The sequence below is a fragment of the Mirounga angustirostris genome, unplaced genomic scaffold (assembly GCF_029215605.1).
Source record: "Mirounga angustirostris isolate CCGP_5_RB_7025 unplaced genomic scaffold, mMirAng1.0.hap1 SCAF_7, whole genome shotgun sequence".
Lineage (NCBI taxonomy): Eukaryota > Metazoa > Chordata > Mammalia > Carnivora > Phocidae > Mirounga > Mirounga angustirostris.
In genome coordinates, this window is record NW_026991715.1 from 142,403,098 (window position 1) to 142,422,098 (window position 19,001).

Genomic DNA, 19,001 nt, shown 5'->3' on the forward strand with positions numbered 1-19,001 from the left:
GATCGAGTCCCGCATCGGGCTCCCTGCTCGGCAGGGAGTCTGCTTCTCCCTCTGACCCTCCTCCCTCTCATGCTCTCTGTCTCTCATTCTCTCTCTCTCAAATAAATAAATAAAATCTTTAAAAAAAAAAAAAAAAGGAAAGGAAAAGAAAAGAACCAGTGAAATAGGTAGGATTCGAGTCTCATTCCAGATATATTTTAAGACTCTATTCCTTTTCCAAATTTGCAGCCAATGTCAACAAATACTTAGTTTGTCTAATCTCTTTGTGGTTTGCATAGAAGGTGGATTGAGTGTTTTGCAAAGTTGGGACTTCCTGTTTTTCCCTGATCAGTGTTTTTCTCTTAATTCTTCCATTTTTGCATCAGCCAAGAAAACATGTAGTAGTCATGGGGGATTAGTCGTAAGTCCCATTTGTTTGTGAGGATTAGAAAGTAGGTGATATCATAGTTTATGTCATATTTTATCTATGCAATGTATGCTCATGTTCACATAAAAGAAAGTAATTTTAAGAAACATTTTTCCTCTTCTGTGGAAATGGTCTTTTAGAAAGACCAACGGGGAAAATCTTAGTACATTTTAACTTGTGAGGAAATATCATGTTCTATATTGAGCAATCAAAAGGCATCATAAAGCTTACTTTAAAGCAGATTAAAATATATGGACAGAGTAATTCATTTTCCACAATGAGCAAATCTATGACTATTCAAAGCCATTGTTTTTATCCTCGAAGCACAATTTTTAAAATCCATACTTTGCCATTTAAAACTTGACAAATCACCTTGAGAGAGGTCCTTTTGCTCTCAGTAAAATAGGAAGAAATATTTACTTTGGTTTATTCCTTAGCGTTAAGGAGAGGTGATCAAGCCCAAACACTGAACACCTCAAAAAATTTCTGGAAAACGGGCTTAGTCTAATTTCATCACTGCCGCTGTGGAAGCACCACGTAAGTTGAGAGTGGTTTACCTAGAGGTTTAATGTGTTGTGAAAATATTAAATCTGCTTTCTTAAAAATGCATGTAAGCCATAACAAAGCTCAAGAGTGGTAAAACAGTTCTAACATTGACGTTGGAACAATTCTTAAATTCTTACAAAAATGCCGTTCTGTATGATGCCAGTGAGGTTGATGGAGTTACACCCAGAGTCCAAGCTATGTGTTTTTATTTCTTTTTACACAGCTGTTTATGGCACAGTCCAAAACACTTTTGCTCTAAAGCCCCCTTTTTGGCTCATTTTGATCAATTAGGGGTCCTTTCTCCCTCTGTAGGACTCAGACGACTGCGCTGAGGTACCGAGGTCTTCACAGTTGTTCCAGTCATAGTCCTGCTCCGCGGGGAGCCTGCTTCCCCCTCTCCCTGGCGCTCCCCCTGCTTGCGCGCGCTCTCTCTCTCTCTCTCTCTCAAACAAATAAAATCTTTTTTAAAAAGTGCCCTAATCCTTACTACAGTTAGTCAGTGAGTGAACTATTCATCTACCAGATCTAAGGTTTTTGAGGGATATTGACAGATTCAGATACCTCTAGTGAGTGTGGCCTGGTTGCCGGGCAGCCTGCTCTTTCCTGGTCAGTGTGCAGGACACGGTGACCATAAATGCTTCACGGTCTGTCTGCGTGCCGGGTCATGTACACTGAGCAGTAAAGAGCATGGTGCTGGGCAAATACACCAGCTCACTGAATGTATTTGAATGAATGAATGAAATAGTTCTGTGAATAAGTAGACGGTGAAGATAACCCTGTGCCAGGAGCCATCGTGTGGCTGAGACTGGTTACAGAGGGTTCCGGAGGAAGGAAGTCCTGGGTCGCCGAGGATGGGCAGAGATGGCATTTCGACGGGGATTAAGAGAGAGCACAGTGAGGACATTCAGGTTGGGCTCTTCCCAGCAGAGCACTGAGAGCCCAGCATTTATAGGACTCCAAGAAGCCTTTTTCTTGGTCTGACTCTGCAGCCTGGGTTAAATGCCTTTTGCTCTAGTGGGTCGTAATTGTTGTTTTACCTGTTCTTAAACAAATCACGGTTTAGGTGCTCAAGTCAAAAAAAGAAGGAGGTCAGGGAGGGCTTAAGCAACAGCAGGAGGGTGAGTTCAACAGAAGATTCCTCTTTTCTCATGGTCAAAGGTCTAGATTTTGGAGACTGGCAAGTGTCTTTTGGCCGGCACACAGCCTCTGGGATTCAGTCTTGTGTTTAAAACTACAGTAAAAAAAAAAAAAAAAAAAAAAAACCTATCATAAATCATGGCATTTTCAAGCAAAATTAACAAGGGGAATTCTTCTAGGAGGTGTCATCACAAGTGATCACAAAGAACAGGACAAAAACATATCAACATTTGCTTCGTAGGGTGGCAGGCAGCTTTGCACCCTAGGAAGTTGGCATTTTATTAATTTGTGTGCATTGATGAAGTTGCTTTTTTTTTATTTCACATGGTAAAAGTAACATATGCTCTTTGTCGTAAGTAGAACAAGGCAGATGTGTGTGTCAAGTTAACAGTTTTCCCCTTCCTGCCCCACTTAATCTTAACCTCTTCTAAAATAACCAGTATTGACAGTTAGGTGTATGTCACTCACCTGCCTTCTTTCTGCTTGTACAAATATCTTTACACATTTTTGAGGGTCTTCTTTTTTATTTTTTCTAATGGAGTAAAAAAAGTATAAGTATTAAGTATAAGTATACTTATAAGTAAAAAGTATAAGTATTAAGTATATTGCTTAAGTGCAATCTACTTCTACTTACCACTATATGTGGGCTTCTTTCTAGTTCAGTACATTGGGTTCCACTTCATGCTTTATGATTCCTGGGCGACATTCCCGTGTGTGCATGCACCATAATTATTTGGCCTTTCCTATACTGGTGGACAAGCAGATTTGTCACTTGCCGGTCATTACAAAGGATGCTTTAATGAACACCTTGTGTGCATGGCATTACGTACTGGTGCTTTTATTTTGTTTGGATAGCTTCCTTTTTTTTTTTTTTAAGATTCTATTTGAGAGAGAGAGAGCACGAGCACAAGCAGGGGAAGGGGCAGAGGGAGAAGCAGACTCCCCACCCGCTGAGCAGGGAGTGGGACAACGCTGGGCTCAATCCCAGGACCCCGGGATCATGACCTGAGCCAAAGGCAGACGCTTCACCGACTGAGCCACCCAGGCGCCCCTGGATAGCTTTGTATAAAGGGATTGCTGGATCAAGGCGTTGGTCTATTTTTAATTTTAATCCCTCTTGACATATTCCTTTGCCACAAGATTATAGCAGTGGACACTGCGGCGGGGACTGCATGAGATTTCCCCTTGGGCCACATCTTCATCAGCCCTGGTTTTTATCAGTCACTTAAATTGTTTAAATCTGATGGTAGTCTTGTTGGTTCTGTTTTTATTTCCCTGACTCCTGCCGTGGGAGAACATCCTGTGTGTGTGCTCCTTTAGCTTTTCTTTGTCTGTGAGCTGCCCACCACATGTGGAAGATGCCTTACCCTGGAGCCACAGACTGGCTCCAGTGAGTGCTGGAGGGCATGGTGCTGGGCAAATACACCAGCATGAGCGCAGGGTATGACCCACAGACCTCTCTAGAGTCGGGTGCTCCCAGAATTACTCACAGATCTTTCCCTTCAGAATCATCAGGGCCTTGACTGGGAGCTTTAACAGATGCCTTTCCCGGGCACTGACGGGGAATCTCCCTGGAAGCTTCTGGAGCTGCGTGTCCTGTCGGCTTCTTCGCCCAGACTGCAGGGTAGAGGCTGAGCAGGCCTGTGCTCTACCACCTACAGCAGCATCGCTCAATGCCAGGAGCCTGCTCCTTACTGCTTCCAAGGGAAAGGCTTCAAGGAAGTTTTAACTCAACCTCACATGCCTTTTATATAAGTGCTCCCCAATTCCCCAAACCAAATAGCCATTACATAAACACAATGGTTTCCTTCAGTGATAGTTATTGTCAGTACTTAACTCTCTGGTGAGGTAATGACACATTTCTGTGCAAGGCCATCCACACTCCTTCCCTGCTTTGCTGATGGTGGAGACGTGTCCCACCCCCTACCCCGCCACCATCTTCAGTCTGGCGTTGAAGCGAGCGTGCCGGCTAGTGGTGGCAAAAGCTTCTCCTTTGGGCAGCACGGCATACCCACCACGAACCTCGAGCAAGTCATGGAATCTCTTTGAGCCTCCATCTCCTTGTCTACACAGTGGGAATTTTCAGTACGGACCCTGTTGTTGCAGCATTGTTAGATAAAACCAATTGTGCGGGGCGCCTGGGTGGCTCAGTCGGTGAAGCGTCTGCCTTCGGCTCAGGTCATGATCCCAGAGTCCTGGGATCGAGCCCCACATCGGGCTCCCTGCTCAGCGGGGAGTCTGCTTCTCCCTCTGCCCCTTCCCCTGCTTGTGCTCATGCTCTCTCTCTCTCAAATAAATAACTAGAATATTAAAAAAAAAAAAAAAAAAAAGCAATTGTGACATAAAACCAGTAAGAGAATGCGTGAAGGCACATTCAAGACTGACATACTGAGTAGGTAAGAGACTGTTCTTCATGTGATCCATAAATGGTGCCCGAATGAATCAACAGATAGGCCATCTGCGGCTGCAGCCTCCTTCCAGACCCTGAAGGCCAAGTGGAGAAGGGCACGGATGTCTCCTTGCACTGGGTCCCTGTTGTCCTCCTCATCCATGTAGGTGAAAGGGCTGAAGAAGACAACTCCTCAGGCTACTCTGATTTCCAAAGATACAAAACCTGAATTATAGTGAATCTGGATTTTTAGAATGAAACTCAGCATGTGCATTTACTCTCTCATGCGTTAGTTGTATGAAGTAGTAAGTTATAAAAATGTATTTGTTGTTTAGTTTAGAAATTTTCAAAACACTGTTATTTTATCCACATTATTCTATAGCTTATTACTTTATCGTATTAGATGGAAAATACCGAGTATAAAGCATGGTTATAGTTGTAAAGGCAAACTGAATTCAGGGTAGTATGTAATTCTTTGAGCCTTGCTACCATTGATGATGCCATTCGACTCTTTCTTGATTTCCTTTTGCTACAGTGATACCCTTTTTCCTGTCCTGTACTGTATTCTAAACAGTTTACTCAGTGAGACGATATTACTTCACATAAAAGACCATAGATCAGGCCAGTCATTTAAACCAATAGTAGTGGGAGCATGGGGAGGTCATAGCAAACCTGCTTGCACACAGAAAGCAAACACAGAGGACCACTTCGTCACAATTAATTGCCTGTTTCGTTGGGATTCCTTTCTCAGTGTGAGGGCATGTGCACATGTGTGTAGGCCCTGGCATAGAACATGCGTGGGCTGGATGCACTAGCGTGTTTAATGACCAATTTTTTTTATTTAAATCTAGTGTAATTGACATATAGTGTATTATTAGTTTCAGGAGTAGACTTTAGTGATTCATCAGTTGCATGTAACACCCAGTGCTAATGACCAGTTTTTACTGTCTCACTCATCTCCTAAAAACAATCAGATCAAAAGCCCAGAACCTTAGAAATCTTTCACAAAACTTGGGGTATTCCACTCTATAAATACCAGCAGTGAGTCATTACTGAACCTTACGCTGAAATACATTAATCCCACAGCTGAGAAACGAATGAAACTTTGACCAGGTTAAAGATACCCGGATGATGCATTATCTTATGTATAAAAGAAGCCATAAACATCTTTGTCTGTGTCTTTGGAAGACCACCGTTGAGAGCCTCTTGACATTTCTACCACTCTGGGGAAGACGGAGATGGCACCTGAGCTTCATAATCCAGCACACACAGTGCTGTGCTCACAGGTGTCCTCTGTCCTCTCGGCCATGCTGTGGAGGGCCTCTTGCGGGGCACGTGTGGCCCCATTTCCTTTATCCTCATTTCCTTGGCGTGACCCAGATAAATATGGCGACCTCAGCCTCACTCCGTTCATCCTCCACATGTACACTTGTAGCCATTGCTACACATTACTGTTGAAAAATTAATCTTTACTTCAGGATCTTTGGAATTTTTCATAAGAATAGTCTTTATCCAAAAGTTCTCTTTGATCTGACCAGCTAATCCTGTTTCAAGTAAGCATTTGGTACCAACTGCAGTCTCTAATTCCAAGTGAAAGACTTGGAAAGGAGGGTTGGTGTTGGTATGACAGAGTGATGGTTAGGATCACAGCCCAAGGTGAAGCTGTCTGGACTCTTCTCCCAGATCTGTGTCACCCTGGACAAGTGACTGAGCCTCTCCACATACCAGTTTCCTCACCAGTAAGCTGCGAAATAATAGTAACTCTCTCACAGAGCGATGGGGAGAAGTAATGATCTTAGAATAGCATCTGCCACAAAGCAAGCACTCAGTCAGTTTAGCTGCTAGGGTAGTTTCTTCATCATTATTGTGTTCGTTGGGTTTCATAAGGTCTAAATGCAAATAGACACTCACATTTCATTCTGTTGGTATAAATGCATTTAAAACTGGACTGGAACAGAAGGCAGCGAATGGATGATGCTTCTGAATGTTGCAGCTGAGTCAGAAAAAGGAATGGAACTTGTGAGTTGCCCAGAGGTCAGCAGACAAGTGTAAGGTGCTAGAACAATCGAGGGAACAGTCTGTCACCAAGCAGGAAGAGGGGGTGGGTGCCAGCAGGGAGAGAGTAAGCATCTTGGCGTGTGAGCAGGGTCGGTAAATATGTGTATGTAGGCGGACAGAAAGTATGGACGGTTAGCAAAAAGATTTTCCAGACCCCAGAGTTCATCTTCTATTCCAGCTGTTGTTCATGGAGTTGTTGTGGGTTTTTTTAATATAAAAGTATTTTAAACTCAGGTCTGAAGTGGAATGGATACAATCTTGAGATATTAATCGAGAAATACCACCATTTGGAGACCATAAAACTTTATAAGTATAAAAACGTGTAGGAAATTTGGGAATTTTACTAGTAGTAAAGATGTGAGGTCAAGTTGGGGCATAAGTGATTGATTAAATGGCACACGAAGCTTTGATTTTTTAAAGCGCACTAGAAATCCGTAGTAACATTTCTTCCCTGTTGAGCCTCCTACCATCTTGAATCCAAGTTAAGTTAAGCCACGTGATGAAGAAGCTTCATGTTTAAATGGAGGATCAAGATGATTTGAAGAGGGTCGTACAACACTGAAGTATATCTTTTAATGAACTAACTTACTTCCATTTAAGAGGCCAAAAAGTAAAATGTTCTTTTATTTCCCCTGAGATCCTGAAGAAAGCAACAGGAGGAAACTGAGTTAGCCGTACTTGGTACCTGTTTGGTAGTTTGTCTCTAGTCTTTATGGAAACTCTTCTGCAGGTGTGGGAAGTGACAGAAAAAGCCAGTGTCATATTTTGGCCTTGCCCCATGTTGTCTCTGTGTTTTCAGGAAGCAGTATATATGGATGGCACCGCACAGAGCAATGACTTTGACTGCTAACGAGGCCAGACCAGGCTTCATTTTACTGCTGCCCCCTTTAAACCACAACCTCGTGTGTGGGTGTCGAGTTCTTGGCTGGAGTGCCAGCTAAACAGAGCGAGGTGTCTCATTTAGAGCAGTATAGATCCTTGAGAAAATAAAACATGGCTGGAAAATTACCGGGAAGACAAATGATCTAATTTAACCCAAACCACTTTTTAAAATACAGACGAACAGAACAATAACAGTGGAAAATTCCAGGAACCTAGACTCGTTGAGAGGATTGAAATCCAAGGGTGCTGATCATCCATGACATTGAAAGAAGCTCTTCCCCACAGGTAGCTTTGCCTACACGTATGCTTCTGAATTCTCCACACTTTTACAAACTGAAATGTTCTGAGAACCCTGGGTTTGAGAGAGATTTTTAAACTGTATCTTTTGTGACAATAGCGAGTTTGCTTCAGGTCATAAAAGGTGTTACAGGATCAGTGAAGCTGTAGACAGGGGAATAGCCTTTTATCAAAAAGATTAGTCTAGCAAGACAGAATTATTACCAAACCCAGTGTCCCATTCGTTTTCTAATCCAGACTGAGACACTGAAGGAAGTATTCATTTTACTAAAAGTAAAAAAAAAAAAAAAAAAAAGGGAATTTCAGCATTTCATATGCTAATCTCTTGCTATTTTAGGGAATAATACCAGTTTCCAACTCAACACCTTTTTGTGGAAGAATTTGAAAAGTTATTTCTTTATGAGCAACATGATCATGTTTTTACCAATTCTCCATGAGTGTCGGTTACCAGATCAGGTTCTGACTGCCCTTGGCACTTCTTGAACCGTGTGGCCTTCTCTCTCGATGCCTTGTTGCCCCTACAAGCACCCATCTTTCAGTCTGGAGATGACTACCCGGCTTGTGTGTCTGGCACACCCAGGCCTCCGCAGTGTTCTCAGCTTCTCCGGGGTGAGGGCAAAGAAGGCTCTTTGCTCCTTTGCCTTCTGAGTTCCTTCTCATGGCAGGCAACTTCTGTTACAGGATTTGACGCAGAGAGGTCTGTCCTCCATCCCAGTTGACATCCACAGGATGGGACAAAAGGGAGCCAGAAAAAAAGTCTTTGCTTAAGCTTTACACTTAAGAGACTAATCATGTGGCCCAATGTCACTTTCTATTTATGTCTGTGGGTCTGTAGTTAAGCAGCCCACCTTCATCCAGTGCCTACCGGGGTGCCCAGTGAGGCATAATAGAAGTGACAACGGAAGTCCTTGCCTATCTCTTGAGAAAATACCAGAATGACAAGAATATGTACAGTGCTCTTGCCATCGATTTGCATATTTATTTTAAATACATAGGTTCCACCAAAAATAGCTTTATTTACCCAGAAACCCAAACCTGCAGCTGGAGGGTTTTGTTGATGAACGACCATACTCAAGCTGTATGTACAAGTAACGCATTTGTTTATTCATGGATTGATTTTCAACGACGTATGAGGTGTGCCGAATAGATGTGGGAGAAGTGGTCAGAAGTAAACCCATTCCTGCCTCAGGTCGTCTGGTGAGATGCAGGGTCAAGTAAACAGGCGAGCACAGTACACCATGTTGGGTGCAGCGAAGGGGTCCTGGGTCCTTGCAGCAGCTGCAGAGCACAGAGCAGGGGGTAGGCTCTGGGGACGGCTTCCAGAAAATATGATGGTCAACTGATGATGCGTTGACCAGATACATGGGTGGGACAGGGGTAGAGGTGAATCTGTGCAGAGAAAAAAAGCTTAAGCAAAGGACCCTTAGATGAGAGAGAGGATGGTATATCCAGACAACTGCAGTCAGTTTGGGCTTCACGAAGCACACAGTGCAAGAGGCATCGTCAGGCAAGGTCAGATCATGAATGGCTTTTGTACTTGTTCACTCGTTGCCCAGATATTTATTGGCTGCTGACTAACCATGTGCCAGACAGGCTTAGAGCATGGTTTATGGAGATCATGGTCTGTGAATGGTGTGCAGCCCTGAAGCACATTGCATGCACTTTTAGTAATTTGGATTTTTGCGATCTGACCGCAATGTGGAGGATCAGAGGTTGGCTTGGGGACAGGAAGACCATCAGAGACCTGACCCAAGGCATGGCAGCGAGGCCAGAGAGAGCTGGACAGATGTAAGAGTGACCGGGGAAGACGTATGGATGGGACCAAGAGATCTGTAGGAGTGAGGGAAAGAAGGCATCCGGGGAGCTCTGGGTGGGAACACTGGGTACGTGCATTCAAGCTGGAGCCCCAGACGAGGCGGGCCGCAGGAGCCCACGTAGTCCGTTGATGGTGAACTCGGTTTTGGAAGCGTAGTGTGTGAGGCGCCAGTGGGACATTCAGCGGAGGGGTGTGGGCTTGGAGCTGAAGAGAAGTCTAAGAAGTCTGGAGAGATGGATCAGAGAACTCTGAGCAGACAGAAGGTAACTGGGGTTTGTGGGAGGGGTTGGGATCGCCGAGCGAGAGTGAGAACAGGAGATGGCCCAGACCGAGCCCTGGGAACACCACTATTTAAGAGCCCACAAAAGAGAAAGCATCCAGGAGAAAAGCTGAAGGGGAGAGAGATAGGAAGAAAACCTGGAAACCTCGATGCCACTGAAGCCAGGGGGGAAAGCATTTCAAAGAGGGAGTAGCCAGCAGGGTCAGATCTGCTGAGGGGTCGGAAAGGTGAGAACAGAACAGTGCCCGTTTGCTTTTGCAGGGAGAGCATGGGGCGGGGGGGGCGGGGGGAGGAAGGCAGAAGCCAGGGCTCAGTGGGTGCATTCAGCCCGCCATTACTGGTTGACCTGGGATGCAGGTGAGGTTCCTGCACGTGTGGAGCTACTGTTCCCACAGGCTGAGGAGTACATGGGGAGACCAAACGTGAAAATAATGAAAGAAGGTAACGCTTTATAGAAGTTATCTATGAAAAGAAGGTGAGAAAGCAGGCGGGAATTAGAAGAAACAAGGAGTCGAGAAGGTTTATTTTTAAGATGGAGAACACCTATGCGTCTGTAAATGTTGATGGGAAAGAGCCAGTCATGTAGCAAGGATCAGACAAGCCAGAGAGGAGGATGGGGGCTCCTGTCAAGGTCAGAGGGACATAAATGCAGAGCCCAGGTCGACAGCCCTACAGTCACCCTGGTCAGACTGGCCTTTCCATTGTAACAGGACAGAGGTGGTGAGGAAGGGCTTGAGCAGATGTGTTTTGTTGAGGTTTGTTTTAGGGAGAGAAGCAACAATAAAATTTTATTTCTTTTTTTAGATTTTTATTTATATATTTATTTGAGAGAGAGTGTGTGTGAGTGGGGGCAGGGGGGGAGCAGAGGGAGAGGGACAAGCAGATTTCTGTGCTGAGCGCAGAGCCCAAAACAGTGCTCCATCCCAGGACCCTGATATGACCTGAGCCAAAATCAGGAGTCGGACATTTAACCAACTGAGCCACCCAGGTGCCCCCAAAAATTTCAGTTCTGATGGATTCCATATTCCAGATGAAGCAAGAGGTGAAGTTATCTGCTGAGTCCGAGGGAATGAGGCAGGACAGAAATGCAGAGAGAAGAGAACGGGAAAGACGGAGGGTGATGGGGCAGCGAAGAGCCGGGTGGACGGTGGAGGCTAGCCGGGTGGCAGCCAGCCGTCCGTGCCATGGACCTGGTTCCGGCCCCTCTCAGAACCCAAGTAGAAGCCTGTAAACACAGAAAGAGGGGAATAGGTAAATAATTAGATGAATCTGAGGTCAGAGATTTGCACACAGTAAGTTGTGGATATTGACATGAGTGTAATTAAAGTGGTGACCTTGAAATGTGGGGGCACGATAAGGAAGGACAGACAGGAGGAGCCGAAGAGAAGTCAAGAGAGAGACAAGTTGCATGAAGCTTCAAGAGATAGAGTGGGAGAAACAGAGAGGGCCTCACATCTCCCCAGGAGGGAGAGGCAGGCTGTGTACCAGTCCTCCTGCGCCTGCTCCCCAGGGGAGACCACAGTCCTCCCAGCCAGCAGGGAATGCTTGTGGTCACATTGCCATGAAATGACTACAGGATCAGGGTTAGTTGGTGACTCTTGGCCTGAGAATCTCCATCTGCAATATGGAGATGTTTCTGGTCTCTAGAGCCCGACTTCATCTCTTTTAGGGTTTAAGGATCTAAGACTCTTCATATCAGGGAGATCACATGTGGGATTAGTTAGCCATTTCCCTGCGGGTTGTTTTGTTTTGCTTTGTTTTTGTTTTTTACTTTTTAATATCCTGTAGCTTTGATAACTTTCTGGGAGGAAAAAAATCAGACAACAGAGCACCACGAACCTGGCAGACACTGGGAGAGACTAAGACAGGTAGAACCCACTGAATGCCTTCAGGACCCAGTTACAGTTTTAAGTCCAGTGTTCCACATTGCTGAGCGTCCGCAGCGTAGAGAACACTGATCTAAAGTGTGAGGAAGGCCCCGAGCCATGCCATCGGGGACCAGGACCCGGCTGTGATTGGCGGGCGGCTTTGTATTTACAGTGCCTTATGCCTGACTCTAATCTAAAGTGCCTTTACTGTGGAGAGTTCGCCAACGTTTAGGAGCTTGCCTTTAAATAGCAGGTGAACCTCTGTCGTTATGACAGAACCCTGACTCAAAGCCTACTTCATTCCAAAGACCTCTCAGGCACTACTCTAGCTAAATTTCAAGACCGTAGCTGGTCCTCTTTCCCCACTGTGGCTCCTGGCTGTCCTTCCTGGAACCCACAGTTCTTTGGCTGGAGATGCAGCTGTGTTCCGGAATGCCACAGCCAGAACGGTACCAGCGAGCTAATTCGTGCTGAACTGCAGCATAGTTACAAGGCCTGTATCACCCAGAGAGCTTGTCACCTCCTGAATGGGTTCAGATTTATTTCTAGAGTGCTACAGGGCTGACTCTTGGACCACTTTCTATCTACATCCTATCTAGATTATCTCGTTCAGTCTCGTGCCTTTAAATACTACCTATATGCTGATGGCCTCCAAATGTATGTCCACCTCCCAGATGTCTCCCCTGGACTCCAGACTCACCAAGCCAACCATCTTACCTGATTCTCCATTTGGAATTCGAAGGGGCATCTCAGACCCAATGGAGACACCCAGATGGAGCGCTTGCTTTTTCTCCCCAAACCTTCCTCCCTCTCCCAGTCTCTTCAGCTCAGGAAACAGCTGCACTATTTGACCAGTGGCTCAAACCTAAAAAACTCAACAGTCAGCTTTGATTTCTCCCTTGTCCTCAGGCCCACCAGGTGGTCCATCACTGTATCGGTTTATCTCCAGAAAGCTCTCAAATCAATCGAGTTCTCCCCATCTCCACCCTTCCATCCTGGTGCGAGCCATCACCTCTCTTACCGGGATTACCACAAACTCTTTTTTTTTTTTTTTTTAAGATTTTATTTATTTATTTAAGAGAGAGCATGAGAGGGGGGGAGGGTCAGAGGGAGAAGCAGACTCCCTGCCGAGCAGGGAGCCCGATGTGGGACTCCATCCGGGGACTCCAGGATCATGACCTGAGCCGAAGGCAGTTGCTTAACCAACTGAGCCACCCAGGCGCCCTACCACAAACTCTTGACTGTGCTTCTGCCCTTCCCTGGCCAGGCCACCCTCATTGCCACAGCCAGCATGAGCCCCACCTCTGCTCAGACCCTTGAATGGCTTCCCACTGCTCTTAGAACAAGACACATACTACTCACCATGACCTGGAACCATCTCAGCATTGCCTACTTTTCCAAACTCACTTTATGCCCCCACCCCCACCGCTCTTCCTGGCCCCTGCTTGGCCTTACCAAGCCCTCCGGTAGCCTTCGGCCCTCTGCCAACTCTTCATCTAACAGGCTCATTCTTGATTTTGGGGCCTCAGCTCCACTGTAACCTCAATTGTCACATCCTTGGAGGGGTTACCTCATCTAGTCCATCTGAATAAGCTCCTCCAAGGAGTCCCGGTTCATTGGCATATTCCATTTCTTCAGTACCTATCACAGTGTTTATACTGGTTGTGAACATGGTACTTCATTCTTTCACAAAGTTACCAGTATTTGATCCCCTCACTTTGCACATCTGGGGACGTATCATGAACCAGACGAAGTTCTGTTTGCCCTAGAGCTTACATTCAAATGGAGAAGATAGTAAGACAAATAAAAAGTCAATAGTCGATATAATGTCAGGTAATGAACATGCTGTGAAGAGGAACAGGGAAGCAAGTTGAGACAGACAGATGAAGCAAACAGGTGATAGAAGGATCTGGAAGGATGAATTACTGGAAAGAAAGCATCACAAATAATGGGCAGTTGGTGTTTTATTCAAATCAGTTTTGAAGAAATAAGTTATTTCTTTAGGAAATGAATTTTGAACCATATCTCACGGCATAAATTCTAGGACTTAAAAGTTAAGTGTGCAAATGAAACCATCAACTAGAAGAAAATTACCTTACCTGTGGATGGGGTGAGAACGGCCAAGTCCAAAAAAGTATGGGAAGAAACTCCACGAGATGATTGATGGACTACATATAACTTATTATTTGTGGGATCAAAAGAAAATCAGGAAATTATAAAGTGGACAAATTGAGGGAAATACTTGCTATAAATGAGAGTAATAAAAAGGCTAATAATATAGCACATGCCCTCAACTGTAAAGCTCTTCTTTCCTTGCCTTTTAATGTTTCTTGAAATTAGAATGTTTTTCATCCACAGTGTACATTTAATGTGGTCATTAAAAACGTTAAATCAGTGGTATATCTGACAAGTAATAACATCTTAGAATCAAAATGCGATTTTTAAAATTCATAAAAATTAATATGGGCATGAAGTTCGTAGTAGAAAATACTTCATTCATTCAACAAATATTTGAGTGTAGGGACGCCTGGGTGGCTCAGTCGTTAAGCATCTGCCTTCAGCTCAGGTCATGATCCCAGGGTCCTGGGATCGAGTCCCACATCGGGCTCCCTGCTCAGGGGTTGGGGGGCATCTACTTCTCCCTCTCCCTCTCCTACTCCCCCTGCTCATGCTCTCTCTCTGTCTCTCTCTGTCTCTCTCTGACAAATAAATAAATGAAATCTTAAAAAAACAACAACAACAAATATTTGAGTGTTTTTGATGTGGTGAGGTGGCCGGTATAAGAGTGGTAAACAAAATAGACACAAATCCTTGCTTTTAAGTGCCCCCTCCAGGCCAGTCACTCCCTGGTTCCATGTACTCTACTTGCATCCAACCTAAGATCAGCCCGGTCATTTCAGCGAGAATGAGGACCTTGGCCAACACCACTCAGTAGTTAAGTGATAGAGACACATCCAGCTCAAGTCAGCGTGGCTCTAAACCCTGTGTACTTCCTCAAATTACCATAATTGTTGAGCTAAGTGGAGTGTTCACGCTCAGTCTTGCTGACAGAGCCTCATTCCCTGCGCTCCCCCTGCCTCTCACTTGCCTGAGCCCTGCCTTTAGGACTCCCATCAAGGACCTGTTGGTGGAAATAGGAAGTGGGTGCCCCAGCCAAGGCGTACGTCTTTTTAGCCAAGAATAATGTTTTGTCAACAAGACATGTAAATAGTCTAATCCTGCATCATTAGGTGCCCTCCTGTATGCTTTTTCAACCTATGCTAAATAATATCGATCACTTAAATTTCAACAAATGTTTTGGCAATGAAAAACTAAACAATCTGTGGTCATAGATGTTGGGGAAGGACAGGGAGGAAAAAGGCCAAGCCATACGCCGATCTCAATGTCTGAGAGAAACATAATTAGAAGTTGTCCTAAGTTGGGGTCTCTGGAAGCAGAGCCTGTGTTGGGGAATTCTTATGCAGGGGATTTGATGCAGGGAGAGGGGAGAGTTGGGTGGTGGGGAGAAGTTAAGTAAGGAGGTGGTCTCCACTGGAGAATAGCTCCCACTTGATCCCACAGGGAGCCCTGGAGTATGCATTGTACTCCCCGACACTGAGGCGGGGAGCTGATCTTCTATACCCCTGTGTCAGCCAGCCATTGGCTGTGTGCATCCTGGGGGTCAGGTGTGGCTTAACCAACCCCAACTGGCTGGGGACAATTGTCCCTAAGGAGGAGGCAGCTGTGAGCCACTGTGGCCAGCTCCCACCCAGTAAAGGGTCTGGGTGGGACACCCAACAGCATCCACTGCATAAGGTCCAAAAAAATTAATCTGGAAGATTATCCAGTGATAGGTTTTGACACATGACGGGACACTCTGACTAGATGTGCCTATTGAACACAGGATTTATGATCAAGAAGCTTCTTGGTTTTTATTTTGCTTTAGGGTGTTAAAGTATTAGATCAGATCAGATCAAATAGATTAGATGTATTTGCTAGAAGGAAAATTTTTTCTAAGGAAGGCATCATGGGAGGCATGCTCCACAAAGGGTAATAAGAAGGTTCTTTTGGGAATTTTTAAGTATTATTGGAAAAAAAGGAAAAGATGATTAGACATATAATTGGAAACAATTATCAAAAACTAGCTTATCTAATACCAACTTTGTCAGAAGAATGATACTAAATTCCTACAGCTATTAGATATTTTTCTTCTAGGTTTTTCTAAAACCATTTCACACATTGGTATTTTCCTATAAATACTTTTTTTTTTTCCTCACTGTGCTTTGCATAGAATATTCAACTATATAATGATGGATACATTGTCGTTATTTGTCAAAACCCCTAGGATGTACAACCCAAGAGTGAATGCAAACTATGGTCTTTGAGTGATAAAGATGCATATTGTAGGCTCATTGACTGTAAAAATGTAGCACTCTGGCATGGGATATTGATAGTGGGGAAAGTCATGTGTGCTGGGCCAGAGGGAGTATAGCAACTTTGTACATTCTGCTCCACTTTGCGGCTCTAAAAAATAAAGTGTATTGTTTTGTGCTTTGGGGCCCTAACATGGGCCCCAGTGAGCCCTCCACAGACATCTCCCCCTTTCAAAATCAGTGTTACTACTGGGCTGCCCCTTGTGGATCTTACTATGATTGCTGGATGCCCTTCAGCAACAACCATCAGGAAACTTTGAAAAAAGAAAGGTTCATGACTTACTAGACCCAGAAATTGCACAGCACGCCTGGGCTACCCCAGTGAGATGGGGGGCGGGGAGCACACACACACACACGGGCCTGGGATTCTGCTTTTATTGGAGTCAAGGGTGGGAACGCAGAGTTTCACAGCCTTACTCTTTATTGGTGAATTTAAGACATAAGAACAGGAATTTAAAGCTCTTGGGGAAGAGACAAGTGGCCCAAATGGCCAATTATGAAATCAACTAAGATCTCTAAAACAAAGGAGCCTTAGTGGTGAGGAAGGTAGTCTGGCTCTTTATCTAGTCGTGTGGCTGGCCATGGGTTTATGCACGATAGTTTTCTTGAAAGTGGATGCCTCTTTGAAATAGTTGTCTGAGCAATCAAAACTTACTGTCCATGCTTACACTACATCTGTTTCTAAAAGTCTATGACTGCATAGAAAGCCGACTCTCCTTAATCAGTTTCCTGTTCCTAAAGAACTGGTGAGGTCCTAGCGACGTTTTGTTGTTTTTTTTTTAATTCTATCCACCTGGACATCCATTCCCACATCTGTGGTATAATTGTCGAGCAGCAAGTTTGGAAATGCCATCATGACAAGGCCACCTAGGTACCTCAGACGGTCCCTCATGGACGATGGTGAAAACGATCAGAATATTCTGGGGCACCTGAGTGGCTCAGTGGGTAAGCGTCTGACTCTTGATTTCGGCTCAGGTCATGATCTCCGGGTTGTGAGTCGGAGCACCGCTTAAGATGCTCTCTCTCACCCTCTCCCTCTGCCTCTCCCCACTCCCTCCCTAAAAAAAAAAGAAAAAAGGATCAGAATATTCTGTGACCACAACTTCTTGAGCAAGCATCATCCAAAAACAGTGTTTTTGGTTTAAAGGTTTTCTTTTCATACTTGTTTGCACAGAGCTCAGGAGTACATTTCAAGTTAAAATACAGTAAGAATTGGGTAAATAGCATCTGTCAGTTGTATGATATATTCCTTCAGTACTTCTTTTTTTTAAGATTTTATTTATTTGACATAGAGCGACACAATGAGAGAGGGAAACAAGCAGGGGGAGTGGGAGAGAGAGAAGCAGGCTTCCCACTGAACAGGGAGCCCGATGCGGGGCTCGATCCCAGGACCCTGGGATCACGACCTGAGCCGAAGGCAGACGCTTAACAACTGAGCCACCCAGGCGCCCCTTCAATGCTCTTTTCATAGCATAGAATCCACTCTATGCTATGAAGGGTACCTACATAACACATACATGGTATTTCAGGTTATGGGTGCACACGCACACGTGCACACGTCCCCCTTCCTTAAAGAAGAGAAGCCATCACCCACTCCGTACAAGGTGTCTGACTCATTTCTAGAATGCCTGTTGCCCTTACATAAATTCAGCCTACAAATAAAATTTAACATGTTAAGCTTTTAACCAAAACTTCCTAGAATCATTTTCTGGTATTAGCATAAAACGCTTGTTGGGTTTTCCCTCTATTACTTTAACCCCAACGGGCAGGTATCTCCCCTACGAGAAGATATCTCGAACCAAAGCTAATACGGATGAAAATGAAAACTAATAACCTTTATCAAGTTATGGTGAGCTTTACCCTAAAAGCTGCCCAGCGTCTCTATAGAAACCTGTCCGCTGAGTTTTTATTTTGGAAGTGTGCATCCCCGGGGATGCAACGACATTTCTTTTTTTTTTTTTTTTTTTAAAGATTTATTTATTTATTTGAGAGAGCGAGAATGAGAGAGAGTACATGAGGGGGGGAGTGGGAGAGGGAGAAGCAGGCTTCCCGCTGAGCAGGGAGCCCGATGGGGACTCGATCCCAGGACTCCAGGATCATGACCTGAGCCGAAGGCAGTCGCCTAACCGACTGAGCCACCCAGCCGCCCTGCAACGACATTTCTAATGCTGTTTGTGGGCTGTCTTTCTCCCCCCACAGGCCTTGAACCGGGGCATTGCTGCTGTCAAGGAGGACGCGGTGGAAATGCTAGCCAGCTACGGGCTGGCGTACTCCCTAATGAAGTTCTTCACGGGTCCCATGAGTGACTTTAAAAATGTGGGCCTGGTGTTCGTGAACAGCAAGCGAGACAGGACCAAAGCCGTCCTGTGCATGGTGGTGGCCGGCGCCATTGCCGCTGTCTTCCACACCCTGATAGGTAAGGCTGCTGACCCTCGCGCAAGGCGCTCGCTGGGGGCGTTTCTTGTTCTTTTCCGGCCACTCGAATGCATTTATTGCAGTAAGTGACTTCTCCAGTAATTATTAAAACATTTATCATGAAAATCTCAAGGGATGAAAGGAATGGCGTTTGTGCTCCTAGCGCAAGAAAGGAACATGTGTTTTCCCTGGGAAGTCCTAGCTTTCATTCTTTGACTCCCAAGCCCTGTGTCGGAGAGGAAGTGATTTCAGTAAGGTCGGCCACTTGGCCCAGGCTTCCTAGAGACACGCATTACGACACAGACTCAATCTTAAAAATAAAAACAGAATGGTGGTTATTTAGGATTGATGCCTGTCAGCAGTGAGAACAAATGGTTGTTTTATGTGTTAAATAAATGAAACAGGTGGTTTTATGTATTGAAATTAACTTATTTTAGGGGCTCACAAGGCTATTTTATTCAAAGATGAGACTAAATACCGTGGCATAACATTCTT

At 44.9% G+C, this 19,001-nt stretch overlaps 1 protein-coding gene across 1 annotated transcript in view; it reads left to right on the forward strand.

The window, feature by feature from the left end:
• ANKH (ANKH inorganic pyrophosphate transport regulator) overlaps positions 1-19,001 on the forward strand; it is a 130,192-nt gene that overhangs the window by 58,785 nt on the left and 52,406 nt on the right. Inside the window, exon 2 of the mRNA XM_045863336.3 lies at positions 18,291-18,507. Within this exon, the coding sequence (XP_045719292.1) occupies positions 18,291-18,507 (217 nt within the window). The remainder of the gene's footprint in view (positions 1-18,290; positions 18,508-19,001) is intronic.